Source organism: Lontra canadensis, unplaced genomic scaffold (assembly GCF_010015895.1).
Source record: "Lontra canadensis isolate GAN:19392208 unplaced genomic scaffold, GSC_riverotter_1.0 scaffold67, whole genome shotgun sequence".
Classification (NCBI taxonomy): Eukaryota; Metazoa; Chordata; class Mammalia; order Carnivora; family Mustelidae; genus Lontra; species Lontra canadensis.
Window position 1 is genome coordinate 6,924,993 of NW_022631061.1, and position 21,736 is coordinate 6,946,728.

The 21,736-nt window shown below is 31.2% G+C and overlaps 1 protein-coding gene across 14 annotated transcripts in view; it reads left to right on the top strand.

Moving 5' to 3' along the window:
• NBEA (neurobeachin) overlaps positions 1-21,736 on the top strand; it is a 664,613-nt gene that overhangs the window by 144,890 nt on the left and 497,987 nt on the right. For all 14 annotated transcript variants that reach the window (XM_032880041.1, XM_032880043.1, XM_032880047.1 and 11 more), the window contains 6 exons: positions 8,897-9,049; positions 10,190-10,358; positions 16,068-16,147; positions 16,842-16,904; positions 17,001-17,098; positions 20,915-21,007. In XM_032880041.1, coding sequence (XP_032735932.1) covers positions 8,897-9,049; positions 10,190-10,358; positions 16,068-16,147; positions 16,842-16,904; positions 17,001-17,098; positions 20,915-21,007 — 656 coding nt within the window. The remainder of the gene's footprint in view (positions 1-8,896; positions 9,050-10,189; positions 10,359-16,067; positions 16,148-16,841; positions 16,905-17,000; positions 17,099-20,914; positions 21,008-21,736) is intronic.

The following is a 21,736-nucleotide window of genomic DNA, read 5'->3' on the forward strand; positions in this document are numbered from 1 at the left end:
TTTCTAGTTTTTTCACATCCTTGCCAACATTTGTTAATTGTCTTTTTTTTATTCTAGCTTGTCCTAGTGGGTGTGAAATGACATATCATTTTTTATCTGCAGTTCTGTGATATCTAATCATGTTTAGTATCTTTTCATGTGCTTATTGGCTATTTGTATATTTTCTTTAGAGAAATGTCTATTTAAAAATTTTGCCCATTAAAAACATTGTATTTTCTTTTCATTATTGAATTGTAGCAATTTTTTATTCTGTATACCAATCTTCATTTGATATATGATTTGCAAAGATAGTCTTATATTCTGTAGATCAAATTATGTTTTAATTTGCATTCCCCTGATGACAAATTAAGTTGAACATTTTCATACATTGTCTTTTGGTAGTTATCCTTTTTTGGTAAACACCTGTTCAGAGTATTTGCCCTTTTTCATTTGAATTGTCTATCATTTTCTTATTGATTTGTGGAAATTCTGTTTTTATGACAGATATGAGGCCTTTGTTGGGTATATATCATGAATATCACTTTCTTGTGGCTTGCTTTTCCATTCTGTTAATTACCTTTTTGATGAATGGAAGTTCTTAATTTTAATAGATGTCATGTTTCATTTTCTTTTATGATTATCCCATTTTGGATCCTAATGTATCCCAAAGCCACAAGACTGTTCTATGTTTTCTTCGTAAAGTTTTGTTTTACTTTTCACATTTGTATTTACAGTCCATCTAGAATTAAATTTTGTGTAGGTCATGAGGCATAAGGTCAGATTTCTCTTTTAACCTCAAGTATGTAGTAGCTAGCTGGTCTGGTACTGTTTATTGAAGTTGGCTTCCCACTGTATCACAATTTAATTTTTGCTATGAATCCGATGACCATTATATAAATAGGATCATTTCCAGAATTGATCTTTTGTGGGTTTTCCCATTTGAGGCAGTACAGCACTATCATAATTTGTATGCCGTTTTAGTGTATTTTGGATATAGTGTGTCATCTCATTTTATTGGTCTTCGAGATTGCTTTGGCTATTCTTGGGTTTTTGCATTTATACATATACAAATATAAATGTAAATTTATACACACACACATATTCCTTTCAATTTCCATCAAAATTGCTAGGATTTTCATTGTATTATACTGATATCTTGATATTAAACCATCTAGTTCATACATTTAGTGTTTTCTTCTATTTATTTAGGTCTCTTTGGTAGTTTTCTGTGTAGAAAACTTTCTTTTTGCTAGATTTATTTCTAGACAACTTGAGGTTTTTCAAATGTTAGTTTTTTTATTTGCCCCAGAAATATAGAAATATAATTTGTATTTATATCGACCTTTATATACTCTTCTTTTATATTGCTCTTCTTCTATTAATTCTAGTAGTTCGTTGATTCTCAGAAGCATTTGTTTGTAGAAAATCTCGTCATTGGAGAATGGCAGTTTTATTTTTTTCTTTCCAATATTTATTCTTTTATGTTTTTCCCTTGATATTGCACTAAGACTTCCAGTAGAACAGAAGTTGTAATAGTGAACAGAAGTTGTAATAGTGAGCATCCCTATCTTATTTCAAATCTTATGTGCAAAGCTTTCAATAATCATACACTAAGTATGGCTTATGCTATAGGTTACTTTTGTAGATTTTTAAATCAAATTAAGAAGCTCTCTATACAAGTTTGCTAAGAGGTTTTTTTTAATCATAAATAGGTGCTAAGTTTTATCAAACTCTTTTTTGCATTATTTGAGATAATTATGATGTTCTTCAATTTTTTCTTAGTTTAGTGAACTACATTAATTGCTTTTCATATGTTAATCCATCCTTATATTCCTGGAGCCCTATTTAGTTTTAGATCCACCCCTGTTCCAACCAGTATTTTTTGCTTAAAATGGCTCATGTCAGTGTCACCAGTAGTCTTACATTCTTACATCTTAAGATTCTCAGTTTTCATCTTATTTGACCTGTTAACATTTCTGTTCTAAAAGTCTTTCCTTCTTGAAATTCTCTTGTCATTTGTATTTTGTGACAGCATTCTTTCTTTGTTTTCTTCCTACTTCCTTTGTCTCCTGTTTTATTCTTTCCTACTAGTGCCTCTTCTTTCTAAATTTTAAAGACAGATTTTCCTCTCAAATGTTTCATCCCTCAGTTTTCTCTTACTTAATAAGCATTGCCATTCACCAAGTAGTTCAGACCAAAAATTTTAATCTTTTTGACTCTTTTCACACACTAAGTTCATACCCTCCTAATTATGTTGTCTTGGTATCAAAACATACCCAGAATGAGTGACTGTTTCCTACTTAAAACCTTACTCCTTTCTGTATCACATTGATATCATCGTATTTCAAACAGTCATCTTTTTCTTTCACTGTTGGTTATCCACAATCTGTTTTTCACTAGCAGTCAGACTAGTCTTCCTAAAATATCTCAGACCTTACTGCTCCATCCTTCTGAGGGTAAATTCTCTTAATCTCTGACATCATCTTATCATGCCCCTTCTTACTTTGTTGTAGACACACTGGCCATGCAAAGGCCTCTTTGCCTTTCCCTTAAAAACTAAATTGTAAGCATGAGTCCATCTCAGGAATTTTGCATTTTCCCATTATTTTCATTATTCTTTTTGTAGGTATCCAAAATAGATTGGTTCTACACTTCATTTAGGATTTTGCTAATGACACCTTATCAGAGAAGTCTTCCCTGATCACTCTAAATAGAATACCACCCCTTCTTACATAACCATCACTAACTGTCTCCCTACTCTGCTAATGTTTTTACATCACGATTCTGACTTCTTTTTTTACTTGCTTATTTTCTGCCTCTTTTCACTGGAATGTAAGCTTCAGCTTAATGAAAGCAGGGATAGTATCATTTTTGTTCTCACCTTATTGCCGTGTCTTCAGCACCTAAAGAAAGAGTGCCTGCCTTAATAAATATTTGTTGGATTTAATTGAATAAGTGAAAAGCATTTGCATGCTTGTCTGAGTACCTCAAAGAATATGTTTTTTACCTTCCCAGACGAATAGTCACACTTTCTTATTTTTAAAGATCAGTTGCGGGGCACCTAGGTGGCTCAGTGGGTTAAGCCTCTGCCTTTGGCTCAGGTCATGCTCCCGGAGTTCTGGGATCCAGCCCCGCATGGGGCTTTCTGCTCAGCAGGGAGCCTGCTTCCTCTTCTCTCTCTGCCTGCTTCTCTGCCTACTTGTGATCTCCATCTATCAAATAAATAAATAAAATCTTAAAAAAATATATAAAGATCAGTTGCTGGGTTAATAGTATAGATAATAAAGGTTCCATTTTTATTTTATCATCAACTAATAATTAGCTAATGGTTAACTGTCCCTTAGCTTTATCTCCTTGTCTCAGAAGGCATAACTTAGTTATCAAGGAAGGTAGTCTAATGATGAGAGGCTTTCTTATTCATTACATTTAGACTATTTCATGAACAAATTTTTTGAGGTACTTTGTTTTGTTTTCTTTTGCCAAAATATGAGTTTGAAGGAAACTTAGAGGTTATCTTACGTATTCAGTATTTTTGTTGTTGTTAATTTAAAAAAATGATTCAACGTAGCTTAAACATTTAGCAATTATGCTTGCTAATGAAACTGGAAGTCTAGTGACAGGTAACTTATCACTTACAGTCCCAGCAGGAAACAGCACACTCAAAGACTTGGTTATGGAAAAGAGTTTTGGCAAGGCTCTTTAAAATGTTGTGAGCCTTGTTAAGGGAGATCAGCAATGTTTGCAGAAGTGAGAGGAGTGAGTGTTTATCATAACTCAAAAAGATAGTTACTATAGTTGTGGGAGAAATTGTACCTGACCAGAGGGTGGTCTTCAGTAAAAGGATATAGTATATTGGCCTGAAGGAGTGAAGCCAGGGTCCTTCCAACTTCATTTTCTTCTTGTCCTTTAATTTCCTGCAGGTGTCTCTAACAGTCAAACCCAACGGAAGCCAATAGCCAAGGGAGTTCCCAAGCACAGAAATAGGATGGGGAAAGTTGGGGAGTAGATCAGTATAGCCAGTAAAACATGTCCATTAAGTTGGACTTTAGAATTTTGTTGCCTGAGTCTCAATTACGTCATCAAGGACCTACGGTTTTTCCTGTATGTCTGCTCAGCTACCCATACTCGTGATTTTATTTGCTGCTATAGTTACTATTCTTTGTGGTCCTGAGAAGGTTGCCAGGTCAATTTAGTGCTATAGACTCTCATATCCAGGTTGAGGATAGACAGAAGAGCTCCTTTCTCTCAATTACTGAACAACATCTTTCCCTCCAATTTGATTGCTCAGGTTAAGTCTTGACCTACTTTCATTATTTGCTGCCATGAAAATTTTGATGAATCATTGTCTACCTGTCTCCCCTCAAAAACAGCAACAACAACAACAACAACAACAACACATAGGTGATTCATATTGGGTTAGGTTTTTGGAGCCCAGTTTTGGGATCCTGAAAGGAGTGAAATAGATGTTGAGGAGCAACTACTTTTTGATGTGCCTCTACTATTTAAAACAAGTTCCCAAAATTTACTTAAAAATATAATGTATGTCACGCGTGTGTGTGTTTGTGTGTGTATACACACACTGATTTCTGCAATAAAAATGAACATTTCTGGTGATCCCTTCCATTGTGGACTGTTCTAAATGCATGAAAGACCTCTTTTTACTGAATAGCCACTTGTCCCTATAACATCCATTGCTCCTGTTTGATTTAGTTACTTCTAAAGTGGATGTTATAATTATTTTTTCCAGGCTTCTGAAATTCTATTTCCAGATATGTTCCATCACAATTCATATAGCACTTATCATACAGATTATATCTTCAGTTATCACACAAAAGTAATGTCATATACTTTTAATTTCAGAACATGCATTTTACAGATTTGTAACCATCAATTAGACAAATATAACTTTTTAAAATAGCTTTATTTGAGAAATGAAAACAAATATCAAAATAAAAAAAATTAAAGCAGTCTTGTAAACTAAACACATTAAAACAGAGTTGGACATCTTCTTTTATCTTCTCCTAATCAGTGTTTTGTCTTATCTGTCCTATTCTTATTCTGTTCTTAAATTTAACATGAATTCAGTTAAACATCTGCTGAGGATTATGGCAGGTACCAGACAGAAAAAAAGATGAATAAGATAGTATCGTCTTTTATTACAAGAAAGAAAGATATATGAATAATTAACAGTAATGTAAGGCAGAAGGAAGAAGTACTACTTATGGTAAAGATAACATGCTATTGAAGGGAACTTTCATTTTCTGCCTGATTGGATTTTTGAGTAGGCCAATAAAAAAACAAGTTTAGAAAGATATTTCCTAAAGATCAATTTTAGAATAAGAACTACCACCTGAGAGTTGAATTGCTATGAAAAAAACTGATATTTTTTTATTAATGTGGAAGGAAGACCTCATGTGATGCTTCCAGCATATCCTTTTATAACACAGCAAGTTAAAAACTTGTTTTCAAATTATGAATTACTTCCTCAAATAAATATGTTTATAATGGCCAATCCGATTTTATATTGCTTTAGTATTCTTTATAAACACAACAATATTATTTTTTATTTTTATTTTTTAAAGATTGATTTATTTATTTGACAGCAAGAGGAGAGAGAGAGAAAGAGCGAGGAAGCACAAGCAGTGGGAGTGGCAGCCAGAGGGAGAGGCAGGTTCCCTGCTGAGTAAGGAGCCCAAAGCAGGGCTTCCAGGATTCTGGGATCATGACCTGAGTTTAAGGCAGACGCCTAACAGACTGAGCCACCCAGGCACCCCAACACATGACAATTTTATAGGATAAAATCTAATCTCCAAAAATGTTTATCTAGGAACATGATCAGACTATTTTATTTCAGAGTTTTAAGCATAAAACTAGAATTTATCAGATAATGTTCTTAAAGTCATTATTACTGAATAAAAAGACATTTATAATAATTATAATAATAAACTATGTCAAATTATAGCTAGTAAAGGAGGGGCTAAAGCTTTATATAACCGTTGATCTCTTGTTTTAATTTTCTTCACCTACAAAGAAAAGGTTTTAGAATTTTAAAGTATTGTATTTTTATTAAAGTTTCTTTAAAGTGAGTGTTCAAGCTTTGATTTTTCTCTTTACTTAAATATTTATTTGCTTTTGTCTTCCATCCCCTGCTTTAATGATTCAGCTCATTGTTAGGATCATTTTTCTATTTTCTTATTAAATTTTCATGTAAAGTTATGCTCCTAGGCTTGGTTTGAATTTCATGCAAAGTTATGCTCCTAGGCTTGATTTGACTATTGCTTATCTACTTACCACTGGTGTTTTGTCAAACATACAAGTATAGTAATAAAAAATCATTACTAGCCTTATCATACTTAAAACTAATTGGTTCCTACTTAGTAAAACCTTTTCCTAGTCACTCTTCCACAAATTTGCTATCCTCTGTGTTTCTTCATGCACTTACTGACGTCTAACTTGTTACATATTTTACTTTTTTATGTTATTCTATGCCCCTATCCTCTCCTCCCTTAGAATTTGAGTTCTGTGAGGGCAGAGGTTTTTCAGTTTTGTTAACTGTTCTTTCCACAGTACCAAGGAGAGTCCCTGGCAAATAGTAAGTACTCAACTTGCATATTTTCCATATGACTAAATGAAAAGTCCTGAATCTGCCTTTAAGTAAAGGAAATGCATGCAAGGTTTTACAAGTTGAGGGAACATAGTAGAGAAAGCAGATGAAGCAAACTGGTGTTGTGCAAGCAAAATTTACCCAAAGAAATACTTTGTTTGGCTCATTGAAAAGTTTTCTATTTATGAAATTTTAAAGAATTTTTTATTTTTTTTTCTAGTTATGAATTTTATTTCCTTTAGGTACTTTGGGCAGTTCTCACTACTATTTATTGTCTCCTACCCTAAAGGCATACACTGTTAACTATTCGAATATTGTGATCATATGAGTTTGTGATACCTTGTGTAGAAGTGTGAAATGCATAGCATGCTTATGAGAAGTTATTGAGCTGCCCTTGTTAAGTAAACCTATGGGAAGTAAAATTGGTAAGACAATTTAGACTCGTTTAGACCTTAATTATCCTATGGTGATACTTGGACTTTAGTCACTGGATAGTGGAGAGAAAGTGTGATGTGATCTGAGTTCTGGGGTTAAGTGGTAGATGGTTCTTTATCCTAGGGAGTATCAAAAAGGATCACTAGATGAGGAAGAAAACATTTCTGTAGTAAAATATATTTTTGACAGTCAAATCAGGATTACTGGCTTTTTTTTTTTTTTAAAGATTTTTTTAAATTTATTTGACAGCAAGCAGGCAGAGAGGCAGGCAGAGAGAGAGAGAGAGAGAGGTGGAAGCAGGCTCCCTGCTGAGCACAGAGCCCGATGTGGGGCTCGATCCCAGGACCCCAGGATCATGACCTGAGCCGAAGGCAGAGGCTTTAACCTACTGAGCCACCCAGGCGCCCCAGGATTACTGGCTTTTAACGAACAGCATTTCCTCTATAATATTTTCATCTGAAATTATACTTGAAGGTGGTATTTTCCATTCAAAATATAATGCAAGCCTTGTATATTATTTTAAAAGTTCTAGTAAAATATTACCAGTGAAATTAATTTTAATAATGTATATAATTTAACCTTACATATCCTAAATATTATCACTTCAACATATACTCAATTAAAAATTATAAGGGATATTTTGCATTATTTTTTATTCTGAATCTTCAAGTGTGCACATACTTATAACACTTACCACCTAGGACTAGCGACATTTCAAGGCTCAGTAGCCATACATGGCTAGTGGCTTCTGTATTGGACAATGCAGCTTTTAGGTTTGTTTTTTTTTTTTTTAAAGATTTTATTTATTTATTTGTCAGAGAGAGAGAGAGCGCGAGAGCGAGCACAGGCAGACAGAGTGGCAGGCAGAGTCAGAGGGAGAAGCAGGCTCCCCACTGAGCAAGGAGCCCGATGTGGGACTCGATCCCAGGACGCTGGGATCATGACCTGAGCCGAAGGCAGCTGCTTAACCAACTGAGCCACCCAGGCGTCCCTAGGTTTGGTTTTAATTTTGGAAGGTCTGTCATTTATCTAAATAGCATTGGTAGTCGGTTGCTTATTGGCAGTTGAAAATCATGATGGGGGTGTTTAGCATAGAGATATTGTTATATGAAGCTGTGGAAACATAAAATATCATTGACAGAGAATTATTTTATGGGAAGAGAAACCAAATAAATAAGTTTCAGCAGTTCCCATCTTTGAACCAAAGGGCACTGGGGAGGAATTTGAGGGTCATGAAAGCCAAAGGGGCAGTATTTCCAGGAGAGTAAGATGTACTTTTCATACCATGGCTAGGTTGAAAGACTTATGCTGAGTAAGATGCATTGCATTTATCCCTGTGCAACTCATTTGTGACTTTATGAAGAAATGATTCAGTGGAATGGTGGAGTCAATTTATTTACCCATTGTTTTGGATCTCGTGAAAGCACCTATCTTTCCCAGTATCTTGTGTTTGTGTGTGTGTGTGTGTGTGTGTGTGTTATCATGATAATTTTATAACTTTTCAGTTTCCTTTGAGATCTCTCCTTTAGTCAATTTATATAAAAATGGGCAAAAAATGGGCTGAAACCATTTTTATTCATAACTTATTTTATTTCTTTAGTTTGTGATGAGAGTGGCATTATTTAACCTGAGTTACTTATCTGCAGTTATTCTGGAAAGGGCTTCAGGTAATAAATTGTCATTCAGAAAATTATCTTAAAAGTTGATGTTTCTGAATATAATTAAGTTTTGAATAACAAAAGAAATATATAGTTTTATATTATGTTTAAATTATTAGGTATGGCATTATGAAAAATTCATATGTACTTCTTATGTCAGCAGTCTTAAAATTTGATATTTTGAGTATTTTTAGCTTGAAAATCTTTTCTTTTTCTTTAGTCATCAAGAGTTCATATAACTAGAGCTGTCCTGGAGCAATTTTTATCCTTTGCAAAATACCTTGATGGTTTATCTCATGGAGCACCTTTGCTAAAGCAGCTTTGTGATCATATTTTATTCAACCCAGCCATCTGGATACATACACCTGCAAAGGTATAAATTTCATTCTCATTCATTTTATTTTAGTGTAATATTAATAATATGATCTTAACTATGCAGTAGAAAGCATTTGGATTTTTTCAGCATATTTTATAGTCAACCTGAAACAGTTGTGTTACCAGAATCAGCAACCAAAATATTAAATATGTAAATATTAAAATAACTGAAAATTATTATATTGATACAATAACTGCATTCTGAAGTTAGTAGTTGTATTTCATCTCTTTCCAAGAAAGAATTTGGTACAGTGATTATTAAGACTAAGAAAAGAGAATGTAATAAGCAACTAATTATATAATGATAATTATAATCATTGTGACTGAAAATTGCTTATATTGTGAATACAGAGTTTATATCATGATTGTAAATTTCTTTGTTTTAAAATAAATATATACATTGTTTTTTTATATATCAACATAATTTTTTTTTATTTTGCATACCTAAATTTAGCCCTGTTATACTATAGTGGAAATCAATAATGGAGTGATATTCTTCATGAGAGTGGGCTGCCTTTTATGGTTTTCAGATTCCACATAACTTTGCTTAATTTATAAAGGGTCTAACTTTTATTATTGTTCAGCATGTTAGTTGTGGTGCTAAGCTCAAACTTTAACTTTGTTCACTTTTTAAACAAGTTTTTTTACTTATCTCTCTACTTACATGGTTAGATTCTGATACTTTGACAATGGGTTAAGAAAATTTGGAGTTATATTAACTCTTAGGACATATGACTGTGTATATTTTTTCCAAATGTGATATAGCTGACTCATGTTAGTTCTGTACCTTTAAGCTGCTGAAATATATTTTGATTAAGGGCTTTAGATTAGGTTACTTTTTAAATAATTTGATCTTCCTATCAGTTACTTTTGATCAATTAACTCATTTAAAATTATTTCATTGTTAAATAGCTACAGATTATCTTTATTAAAATAAATTTATTAGAATGTGTTGGCTGCAGATTATTTTTGTTTAAAAATATAAATACTATTTAATAAATAGTTATTTTTAACCTCATAATAAATGGTTCTTTCTTGGCCTTTACTAATTAGCATTTAAATTAGAATGTATATATATAATATAAACTCTTGAGACATCTTAAATTTATTTTAATGCTCTGTTAATATTCTGTATTAGGTTCAGCTTTCCCTATACACTTACTTGTCGGCTGAATTTATTGGAACTGCTACCATTTACACCACCATACGCAGAGTAGGAACAGTATTACAGCTAATGCACACATTGAAATATTATTACTGGGTCATTAATCCTGCTGACAGTAGTGGCATTACACCTAAAGGATTAGGTAAGTACAATACTACCACTCATTCATTGTACTAGTACTGTTCTATAGCCTGAGTACTATTATAGGCACCAGAAGTGCACAGTTATGAAAATATCACTGAACTACTGTCTTTCTTATATTTAACCTTGTATATTGAGAATTTTTTTGTGGTAGAGAAATTTATAGTTCTGAAGTATTAAGTTATTTTTAGAATAAAGGTGGGTAAAAAATAATATTCTACCTTTTAGCTGATTGCTTTTTGTGCTCAGGAAAATGTATTTGTAATATTAAAATTAGCTGAAGTTAATCATGGCCAGATGTTCTAATACTGTTGTTTCAACCCTTTGAGATAGTTACCTTTCTTTATGTTTTCCCCCCAAACTTTACCCTTTAATGTAAGTGTAGTAGAAACTAATTTAATACTTCATTGTATTGTTTAAAAAATATTGCCAGGATGCCTGGGTAGCTCAGTTGGGCATCGGACTCTTGGTTTTAGCTCAAGCTGTGGTCTTGGGGTCTTGAGATTGGGCTCTGCCTTTGGCTCCGTGCTCAGTGCAGAGTCGGCTTGGGGGTCTCTGCTTCTCCCTGTGCCTCTCTCCCAGCTCATGTACATGTGCATGGGTGTGCTCACTTTTTCTTTCCCTAAAATAAGATAAGTAAAATCGTAAAAAATAAAAATAAAAAAAATCACCAGTTTCCTAATTATATAAAAATACATACTCATCATTTCTACATCTAAAATGATGTAGAAAAAAAATATTCATAACCCAACCCCGGACATAAGAACTGTTACAAGCTTGGTGTATGTTCTTCCACTGTTTTTCATTGTATTAAATATGTGAAATATTTAAACTCTTACAGAACTGAGATTTTCTTGATTTTTTTTCTGTTTTCTTCTTGACTCTACTTAGTAATCTAAAAGAATGTACCATTTACATGTTTCTAAAATTTTGATCCTATAAATAACAGTGATCTATTCCTTTGTATATAATCATTTACTTCCATCTTTGATTTGTTTAAAATTACTGAGAGAATAACTATATAGTATGGGAGAGTGCTTTTCTCAGCTTACTAACAATAGTGTTGAAAAGTATTGTTTCATAAAAGTCTTTTTAATAAGGGAAAATAACATTTCACTACTTTAATTTTCATTTATTAGCTTATGTTATGCCTTATATTGATAGGACTTTAAAAATTGTGTGACTTGCAATCTGGTATATTATTCTGTCATTCATGACTTTTTTGTTACTTTTAATCTTGATAAATGCCTAAAATTTACTGAATGTTCACCATGAGTTTGAATCTATACTGAATATCCTGTTTATTTTGTGTAGTCATTTATATATAATGTAATTATATATGCATAGACATGTTTACCTCATACACATCGGATTATGTAACTAAAATTGTCAGTATCACTGTTATTTTTTCAGTTTGGAAACTGAAAGTTGGTACAAAGTAACAGAACTAAAATTTGAATCATGTCTATGTGATTCAGCACCTTTTTAAAACACATACTCTGATAGTTTCTTTACCCCAAACAGATCATATATTCATACATATTCATTTCTGCTTCAGAAAACAAATTTCTAATTTATAGAAAGTTGCAAGAGTTATATAGAGAATTACCATATTCCCACCATGTTTTCCAGTATTTTATATTTTACCACATAGAGTTTCTCGTTCTCCATTTTTATGTAATATACTTATATATACATGCATATATTTTTTCTGAATCAGTTGAGAATAAATTATAGATGTGATACTGCATTACCTTAAATATTTTACTGTTTGTGTCCTAAAAGGCATAGTCTTAGATAACCAAGGGCAACCATTAAAATGAGGTAATTAACATTAATACAATACAATAATCTAATCCAAAGATCGCATTTAAATTTTACCAATTATTCCAATAATGTCCTTAATCTTTTTTTTTTTTCCTCTGAATCCCAGTCGAGGATTGTATATTGCATTAGTTGCCTTGTCACTTTAATATTCTTCAATATAGAATAGTTTTTTGTTAGTATTTCTTTGTCTTCCATGACTTTGATATTTTCGAAGAAGACAGACAAATTACTTTTTAGAATGTCCCTTAATTTGGATTTGTTTGATATTTGCTCATGGTGATCCAGGTTTTTCATTTTTGGTTGGAGTCGCTTAGAAGTCATACCAATTCTGCCACATCATATCATGTCAAGAGGCACATGACACCGAGTTGTCTTATTACTGGGGATATTGACTTTGCTCATTTGATTAGTGTGGTGTCTGCCAGGGTTCTTCATTATAAAATTACTACTTTTTCTTTTGGAATAATAAGTATTTGGTAGAGAAATACATTGAGACTGTGTAAATATCCTGTTCTTCAACAAACCTTTATCTCCTGGTTTTTGTTCATCAGTGACTCTTGCCATAATTGATCTTTTTATGATTGCTGCTAAATGGCAATATTTTCTAAGACATTTATTTGTTTGAATTCTATAAGAAGGAACGTATTTTTTCTCTTCCATTTATTTGTTCATTTTATATCAACACAAATTTCATGGATTTGTTTTATTCTGTGTATTATATCGATAGTTGGCACATTTTCTCAGCAAAGGGCCACACAGAAATATTTTAGGCTTGGGGAGTCATAAGGGCTTCCTTACAGGTAGTCAACTCTGCCAGTGTATAACAAAAATAGACATAGACAGTATGTAAATGAATAGATATGGTTTATTTTAGTGAAACTTGAAAAATGTTAAGGCTTAATGGATTTAGCCCAGCAACTATCCCGTGGATTGTATCATTATTTATTGGATTTAAGGTGGTCCCACATTTGGCTAGCACCCCTTCTTTTTTAATGCATCTTTTTATTTATTATTTTTAATGTACCTTTTTAATTTAATTTTTTAGTCTATCTGAAATTAACTTCGATATTTAGTGAAATGTGAGGCTCTTACTTGAAACATAGCTTTCTAAATAACAACTTTTTTCAATACCATTTTGAACTGAAATGCTTTCTTTTTCTTTTAAGGACACTGTAAAGATAATCTGTACACACTAGCTTTTCATAGTACTAATTCATTTGCAGGCACTGACTTGAGAAGTAGGGTCTTTTGGCTTTAACTCTTATTTAACACTTTTTAAATTGTTATTCTGTCAGGTGCACTATAAAAAACTTATTTATATTAATAAGGTACCATAGTAATACATGATCTTAGTTAACAAGTAGAGTAATACAAAGGTTTATAAATAAAAACTTATTAATCTCCCAAGGAGCCAATATCACCAGTCTTATATTCATCTACCTCTTTTTCTCTGTTCATACAAACACCGACTTACACATGCCTACATGTAGATGCTTCAAATTATAGGTGTTTCAAAGTTTTATTTTGAATATATCATAAATGCAAATATGTAAATATATAATAAACCTCATATGGGTCTCACCAAACTTAAGAGAGAGAATATTACCATAAACCTGTATTTACCTATCTTTGGTCATATCTTCCTCCCATTCCCAGCCATAGAGATAACCCTATGCTCAATTTTGTTTCATGTTTTCTTTTATGTTTATTATGCCTTTTCCTTACTTGAATGCTTATTATTTTTTAGTATGCTTTACTACTTTGCTATTTATATGTGTATTCCTAAGCAGTTGACTGTTTAGCCTTCTGTACTTTACATAAATGGTATCATTTGTGATTTATGTCACTTATTTTTATAAAATATCTGTTTATTCCATTTTATAAAATAGGGATTCATATTATGTATATAAATAAGACTCATACATATGTGTGTATTCTTCTGCAATATCCTCTTTACATTGTACCATGTCTGACAGTAGTAATTGTAGCTAACATTTACTGAATGCTTATAATTAAAATGGACCAGGCACTATTCTAATTCCTTTAACATGTATTGCTTTGTTTAATCCTTATAAAATACCTTGTGACATAAACACTATTATTACTCTCATCCTTACAATTAAAAAAAAATGCTCACTAAGATAATATAAAACTTGTCCAATTTCATTAAATGAAAGTAAGGAAATTATTACTAAGATAATGGCTGTCTCTAATGGGATGGAATGGAGCTCGAGCATGTGATCAAGGTATGGCTCAGAGCTGAGGACTGGTGTAGGGTGAGGACTTTAGTACGCTGGAACAAGCTGGTGCATAGCCAATTATTAAATATTTAGGGATTTCACAACCTGGTTTTTAAAACCATTGGTAGGGTGAGCTTGAATTCAGTCATAGTGGGAATATTTATATAACAGAAATCATAATTCTGCGGTTATTTAATCTTATTCAAGTCAGGACCTCACCCCTTCACTCATGTAGTTCCTTTACCTGCACACCAATCGTTAATGGATTTCTTTGCCAAGTTACTGTGAGTGTTCAGTATCTTGACCTAATACACGTGTCCATTTTATACCAGTTCATTAAGTTGTATATTTACTTCTTCTGTATGTGTGCTGTATTTCAAAATGAAAAACAGGTTTGTTTGTTTTTTTGAGATGAAGAGCATGAGCAGATGGGGAGGGGCAGAGAGAGAGAGAGAGAGAGAGAGGGAGAGACAATCTTAAGCGGGCTCTATGCTCAGTGCAGAGCTGGATGTGGGACTTGATCTGATAACCCTGAGATAATGACCTGAACCAAAATCAAGAGTCAGACACTTAACCAACTGAGTTATCCAGGCTCCCCCACAAAGAAAATTATTTAAAAAAAATTAATACCGAGTGTTGGTAAAGAAGGAAACAGTATTTTGTACACTATTGGCATCAGTGGAGCAAAAAATGTAGAGGGCGGTCTGGGAAATGAGAAAAAGATTTCTTTCTCAAGAATAAATGGAATGGATTGTTTGAGTAATAACTTGTATGTAAATATTTGTTGAGTGAATAAAAGATGTTATAAATTATGCATATGGGGATTTTTATTTTAAAACTTATGAAGAAGCTATATAAATCCTTATTGCTTCAAGAAAGGCTTGATATTTAAGGGCTTTCATGGTTCTAGCTAAATAGTTAAAGGTATAATTTAATTATTATATACTTTGTAAGTTACATATATCATTGAATAATCTCATTTATTGGTAAGTAAATATTTTCAATTAATACTTTGAAATTTAGATGTTATGATGGAGTTGATAGATACACTTTAACTGTTGACATTCATTTTCATTTATTAACTCATGAGCATTTTTTGAGTGTCCATTATAATATGTATTTGGTATATATAGGTAACATGGGGGGAAAAAGCTGCAAAACAAATAATTACAATAGAGTGTCACTTTTTCTGTGCTTTGTTACATACTGTGTGGTGTGAAATCAGAGACAGTCTTTAAATGAAGAAAGGTTTAACTGAAGATGAAAGAAATGTTGAGAAAACTTGGATTTGGGGGAAAAGGGAATCTATTAAATTAATAAAAGTAGAAAAATTTATGTAAACACTTGATTATACACTTTTGAATGGATGGTAATATACTATGATTTTTTAAGAAGTAATTCTTTCCCCCAAATCTGACATTTGGTGAATAATTTGAAATTGCCCAAATCTGAAAATTAATGTTTGGACCCTCTGATATAACTGAAATGATACAGTATTAATACTAACAAATATTATAATCCTAATAAATGCAACTTGTAAAGAATTCCATAGTATTCCAACATAATTGCATTAAACTTATTTAATATCATGAGGTTACTCCCCCCCTTTTTTTCTTTTCTTTATGTTTTCTGTTTTATTCTAGATGGTCCCCGGCCGTCACAAAAAGAAATTATATCACTACGGGCATTTATGCTACTTTTCCTGAAACAGCTCATACTAAAGGTAAAATAATTGTACATAATTTAGAATTGTAGTATATTAAATAAAGAGGAATTTTTAGCATTGTTTAAAATCAATATTGTTAAATTAGTGGTAATTGTTTTTAATTTATGAGTAGCTTTCAAAATCCTAAAGTAAATCTTAGTGTTAACTTTCGTTAAACTTCACTTTTTGCTGATCTTCTTTGAGATCATCCATTCTAAGGGATATAAGAAATGGACAAAAACATATGCATAAGAAATGAGCATATAGTTTTTATTCCAGAAAATCATCTGTGTGCCGGTTTGAGAAGACTTACATTATGTATTTTATCACAGTAGGATTTTTAAAAGATTAAGATAAAGGAAAATGGAAAATAAAAGTAAAATATACATCAGTTGGTCCTATAAAGTTTTGCATTATTTTAAGAAAAGAATAAATGGTTATAAAATAAGAATACAGTTAGGTGAGCAAAATATACTAACTTTTGATAGTGATAGTCAAATATTAGCAACTTTAAAAGACTAGATACAGTTTTCCAAATATTTACTTAATTATATGAAAAAAGATAGTTTATGAATTATGGCATATTTAAAGATTCTAATGAAAACATCACTACTTGTAAGTTGTTCTTATTTTCTTTTAAAATGATCATTTGATGTCTATCTTTAAAGTATTAATTTTAGATTTAAATAATATACATATTTTTTAAAATTAGGATCGAGGGGTCAAAGAAGATGAACTTCAGAGTATATTAAATTACCTACTTACCATGCATGAGGTAGGACATGGTCTGGGTCTTCTATTTTAATTATTTTATGTAAAGTACTAGAATAAAATATTAACTAAAGAAATATTGGTGATCCTTATTATGCAGGATGAAAATATTCATGATGTGTTACAGTTACTAGTGGCTTTAATGTCAGAACACCCAGCCTCAATGATACCAGCATTTGATCAAAGAAATGGAATAAGGTATGATTATAATAATGGTATTACTAGTAAACTTTGAGTACTGTTGTGCCTTCTAGAATAACTCCTTCTCTAGGAACTTTTGAATAAATATGGCAAAATCTCACTAAGAAGGGAATAAATGGAGAAAACTAGTATTAATCTTCTAATACTCAAACTGATGAAGTATTTAAAGAATGGGTCTTGGTCTCAAGAAGAGTAATTAATTTATTGATGCTTTAGTAAAGATATTTCAAGTAGTGTGAAGAACAATCTTTTTTTTTTTTTTTCAGGAAGACAAGAGATCATGGTATATTTCAGCAAAAGAGAGCACAAGAAAATTATATGAATTTAGGCTCAAGAACTAGATAGTGGCCAGATTTGGAAGATACTTAATAGAAAGAAGTTAAGATTTTATTCTGCTGGTGATGAAATAAAGTATTTTGAATGGGGCACCAATTTGCTCAGATTTCCATTTTGTTAGATTTATAGTCAGCAGTGTGGAAAATGAACTAGAGAGGGATAAAATTGATATAGCAAAATAAGGAGATTATTTTATTCATCAGTATTAGGGATGATGAGTTGGGAAGTGGCAATGTAATTGGAACAAGAGGACAAAACCAAGAGATTCTGAAGTCTAAGTTTAGTTATGATGATTTTAATTAATTATTACTTGATTAGTATTCTTACAAATGTTGGCCTATAACCTAGCCCTTTAGGGATTCTCCTTTTTAATTTTTCTGAAGTCTAAATTTTTAGAACAAAGAGGAAATCTAAGTTAGACATGTGAAACTCAGTGAACTTCTACAGGACGTAGAAGAATTTGGAAATAATATACCTGCCAACGGATTTAAGTAGTGCTTCTTTTACTTGGCCATTTATATCAACAAATGACAGTTTTCTAGAATTTAAGGACTCCTTTCCAAGTCAGAGAAGCAATCACATCATTTCTGTTGGATGTCCTGTTTATCACTGTGACCTTTGAGTTTACAAGCCATGGAGTTACTGCTTTATTTGAAGAAGAGGATTATACATCTAATTATTAAGAACTATAAACATTTTCTTACTATGAGTTGAACTATATGAATTTGCTGATACTTAACTGTTTACTAAATAATAACAGTTTCATATGGTTGAACCTGATCATATAATAAAGTTATTCTTCTTAAATTATATTTAGACTGAACAATTAGTATCTTTGGCCTTAGATGCTAGTATGTCTTTTATTTATTATATTGACTGATAAGTGAATCAATTAAAAATGTCCTCATCATCCTTGTGAATGATACCAACCTTAGATTGGTAGTATGATATTCAGATAAAATTCTGTGTTACTCTGACACAGTGAAAATATGATCTTACAGAGGAAAATGATATTTGGTTAGATTTTTAGGGGACTGAAATAGTAATTAATATGTGTAAAATGATTAGATACAATGAATACCAAAGCCTGATTGCTCCTGATTGACACCTGTTAAACATGTCCTGTTGTTACCATTTTGTTCAAAACAGTGACAAAGACGCAAGGTTTTCTATTTCAGTTTTCCCATTTCAAAAAAATGTGAAGAATGTAGGCTTTGACTAGAGATATTGAAAAAATAGACTTATTAAATGGAACACTTACAGGTCTGCATCTTAGGTACTCAAGGATAACAGTTATATGTATGTATAACTATTATATGTATAACTTTATATATAAAATTTATATATTTTATAAAATATTTAATATTTTATATTTATATTATATTTTATTTATATTTTTAAAATATAAAATATTTTATATTTTATATATAAAATTACCCAGAATTTTCTGGGGAAAAATTCTGATTAATTATTTACATATACTAATAATTACTGAGCACAAAGAATGAACTTAATTCTGGTGATATTTTAAGCGGCCTTAAGAAAGACCATGTAATAGTACAACTTTAAACCCAGCAGCTAAAAATATGATATTTTTATATCTGAAAATCTTTGAAGTAAAGAATACATAAGTACTTGTCTCAAGTAATTTAGATCATTTGCTGGCTTAATATAGTAAGCTCAAACTGATGAATTAGGATTCACCTAACTATCTTATTATATTTCAGGTGAACATTCATTAACTGATTTGTCAGTAAATTTCCCATTCACACTACATTGTAATCCTGTGTCCATATCTTGTTTTGTTAAGGAACAGCTGTCTAGTTGTAAAGAAAATCCTATGTAATGTGCTTGAGTAAGGACCCTGGATGTTTTCATGTTTCATTTGTTAATCATAATTTCTGTTAGTACTGGGTGGATTTTAAACCTTTCTTATCCCTACAATTTAAAGTTATTTCTAGAAAACAGGAATTCTGTGGGAGTTTCTGATTCCATATCTGAGTATAGTCATGTTTTTAGACTGTGAGCTTTTACTTTGATTCTCCAGATTATTTTTACTGTTGAATGTTCTTTCTCATGATTTCCTGAATAGTTCTTTATCTTATACACATAACTTTTCTAGTCTCATGCTTGCTTTTTTTTTTTCATTACTGATCTTGGTTCATAAAAGTTCTGAAAATAGATTTCAATGTAAATACGTATTTAGGAAAACTTGAGGCTTTTGGAAAAAATTCATCTTCTAAAAGAAATAGTAACTCTAATGTTTACCTCAATCCGTTCTTCAGTAGAGTAACACACAAATAAGAAACAGTATCAACAATATATTATCTTCTTTTATAATAGTATAAGCCACTGTTAAAACAGATGTGACTAGCTTTAAGTAATGTGTTCTCTTTTGTTATTGTTACTGAAACGATATAAATATTATACTGCATCTTCTAATATCAACTCTCTGTTTAGCCTAGATGACTCCATCTTAAAAACATAAAATGACACTTTATTTTTTAAATAGAATTTAATACAATAAAGCACATCCTAATTTTATAGTTACCACCACCATGTTCAAAGAACTTTCTTAAATTCTAGAATTAGTTGCAAAACAATATAGTTATTATTGTCCCCTATTACCTTATGGAAAAAATGTTTACTTTTATGTTTTGGAAAAAGTTTAAATTTTTTAAATATTTATGAAAATTAAAATGGATATAGCCTTGTTCTTATATCATGTTCAAAATTACTATATGTGTTAAATTAGGCTATATGTTAGTAGAGACTTCTTTGCTCAAAGTACCAGAAAATTTCTCAAGCCAGTTTAAGTAAAAACAGAATGATGTGTTTGTTATATAGTTTGTTATATATAGTTATCTCATTAGGGTAAGAATAAGGAATTGGAAAGGTATAAGGAAACAACTTTACTTTCTCTGCTACTTCCTATATGGTTGCTTTATTCTTCCTTTTGTGTATAGACTCATGTCTGTGAACAAAACAAGGCTGCTTATAGTTTCTGTTTTAAATAATTTTCTAATTCAGGAGCCCAAAAAGTACTAGATATTGTTTCTCAGATCTTGCTCCTAGTGCTCAGAAAAGAGAAATAATTGGGCAAGTATCTATCCAAGGTCCAATTAGCTATAAGCAAGGAAAAAAGGTTATCAAGTAGAAATGTCAGGGGCAGTTCTAATAGAAGGGAAGATACAGCCTAACTAAGCATGTGTCTTACTTAAGATAGATTTTTTTTCAATGTGCTAGAAGGCAATACTTAGCAGCAATGAATCACTTTGAACTTTTGAGTATTCATTTGCAGGCCAAGTTTAAAAAAGTATTAGTAAAATTTGTTAGTTTTTTAATTTTTCCAAAGAATTTAAAATCCTGAGAGGAACTTTAGATTTTTTATATTTATAGTTCATTGTAAAGTACATAGTGCTTACATTTTTAATATTTGTAAGTGCTTAAAAGGTCATTTATTTTTGTATTTTTTAGAGTAATCTACAAATTATTGGCTTCTAAAAGTGAAAGTATTTGGGTTCAAGCTCTGAAGGTTCTGGGATACTTTCTGAAGCATTTAGGTCACAAGTAAGTTGATGTTTTTCAAAATAATGAATTGTGGAAATACCCGTTGAAATTGTATTTTTAGTAGTTTCATATCTAACGGAACATGAAATTTGACTTGAATAATCTTACAGCAGAAAATAATAGCTTCCTGTTCTAAAAGTTGTAAAACTGTTTTATGAAAGAATGTTTATTAACAATAGGTTATAGAAAAATTAATAATTTAAGTAATATAGTTTGTTTTTATTTGTTTGCTGGAAAATACTGTTCATTTAAAGGATGTAAGAAAATATTTCATCAACTAAAACAAAAACACTTTTGGTTATGATTTTGATCAAAACTTTCCTAACAGGGAATACCATGTATATGAGAGTAGCTCTTTTGCTTACATGCTAAGTCAGTATTTTATTATTTGTATTTTTTTCTAGCATTGAGGCTTATTATTTTTGTGATTTAAAGATCCTAGAATATTTCTTTTTTCCCCAAAGTTTCGAATTTAGATACTTTTAAATGTCACTTACTGATATAGGAATGTTTTTCATATTATGTTATCCAGTACAAAACTATTCTTTTAAAAATTCATTTTCTGTACAAATGAACCCAAGAAAGTATCATTTAATCATCGCTAGATGGGGTTCCTCTCAAAACCTCACTGTTGCCATTTCTTTTTGGTGCTTAGATTTACGAAGAGTTTATTGATAACACTGATGAAAACTACACAAGATCTAGATAAGACATCTGTAACATGCTAAA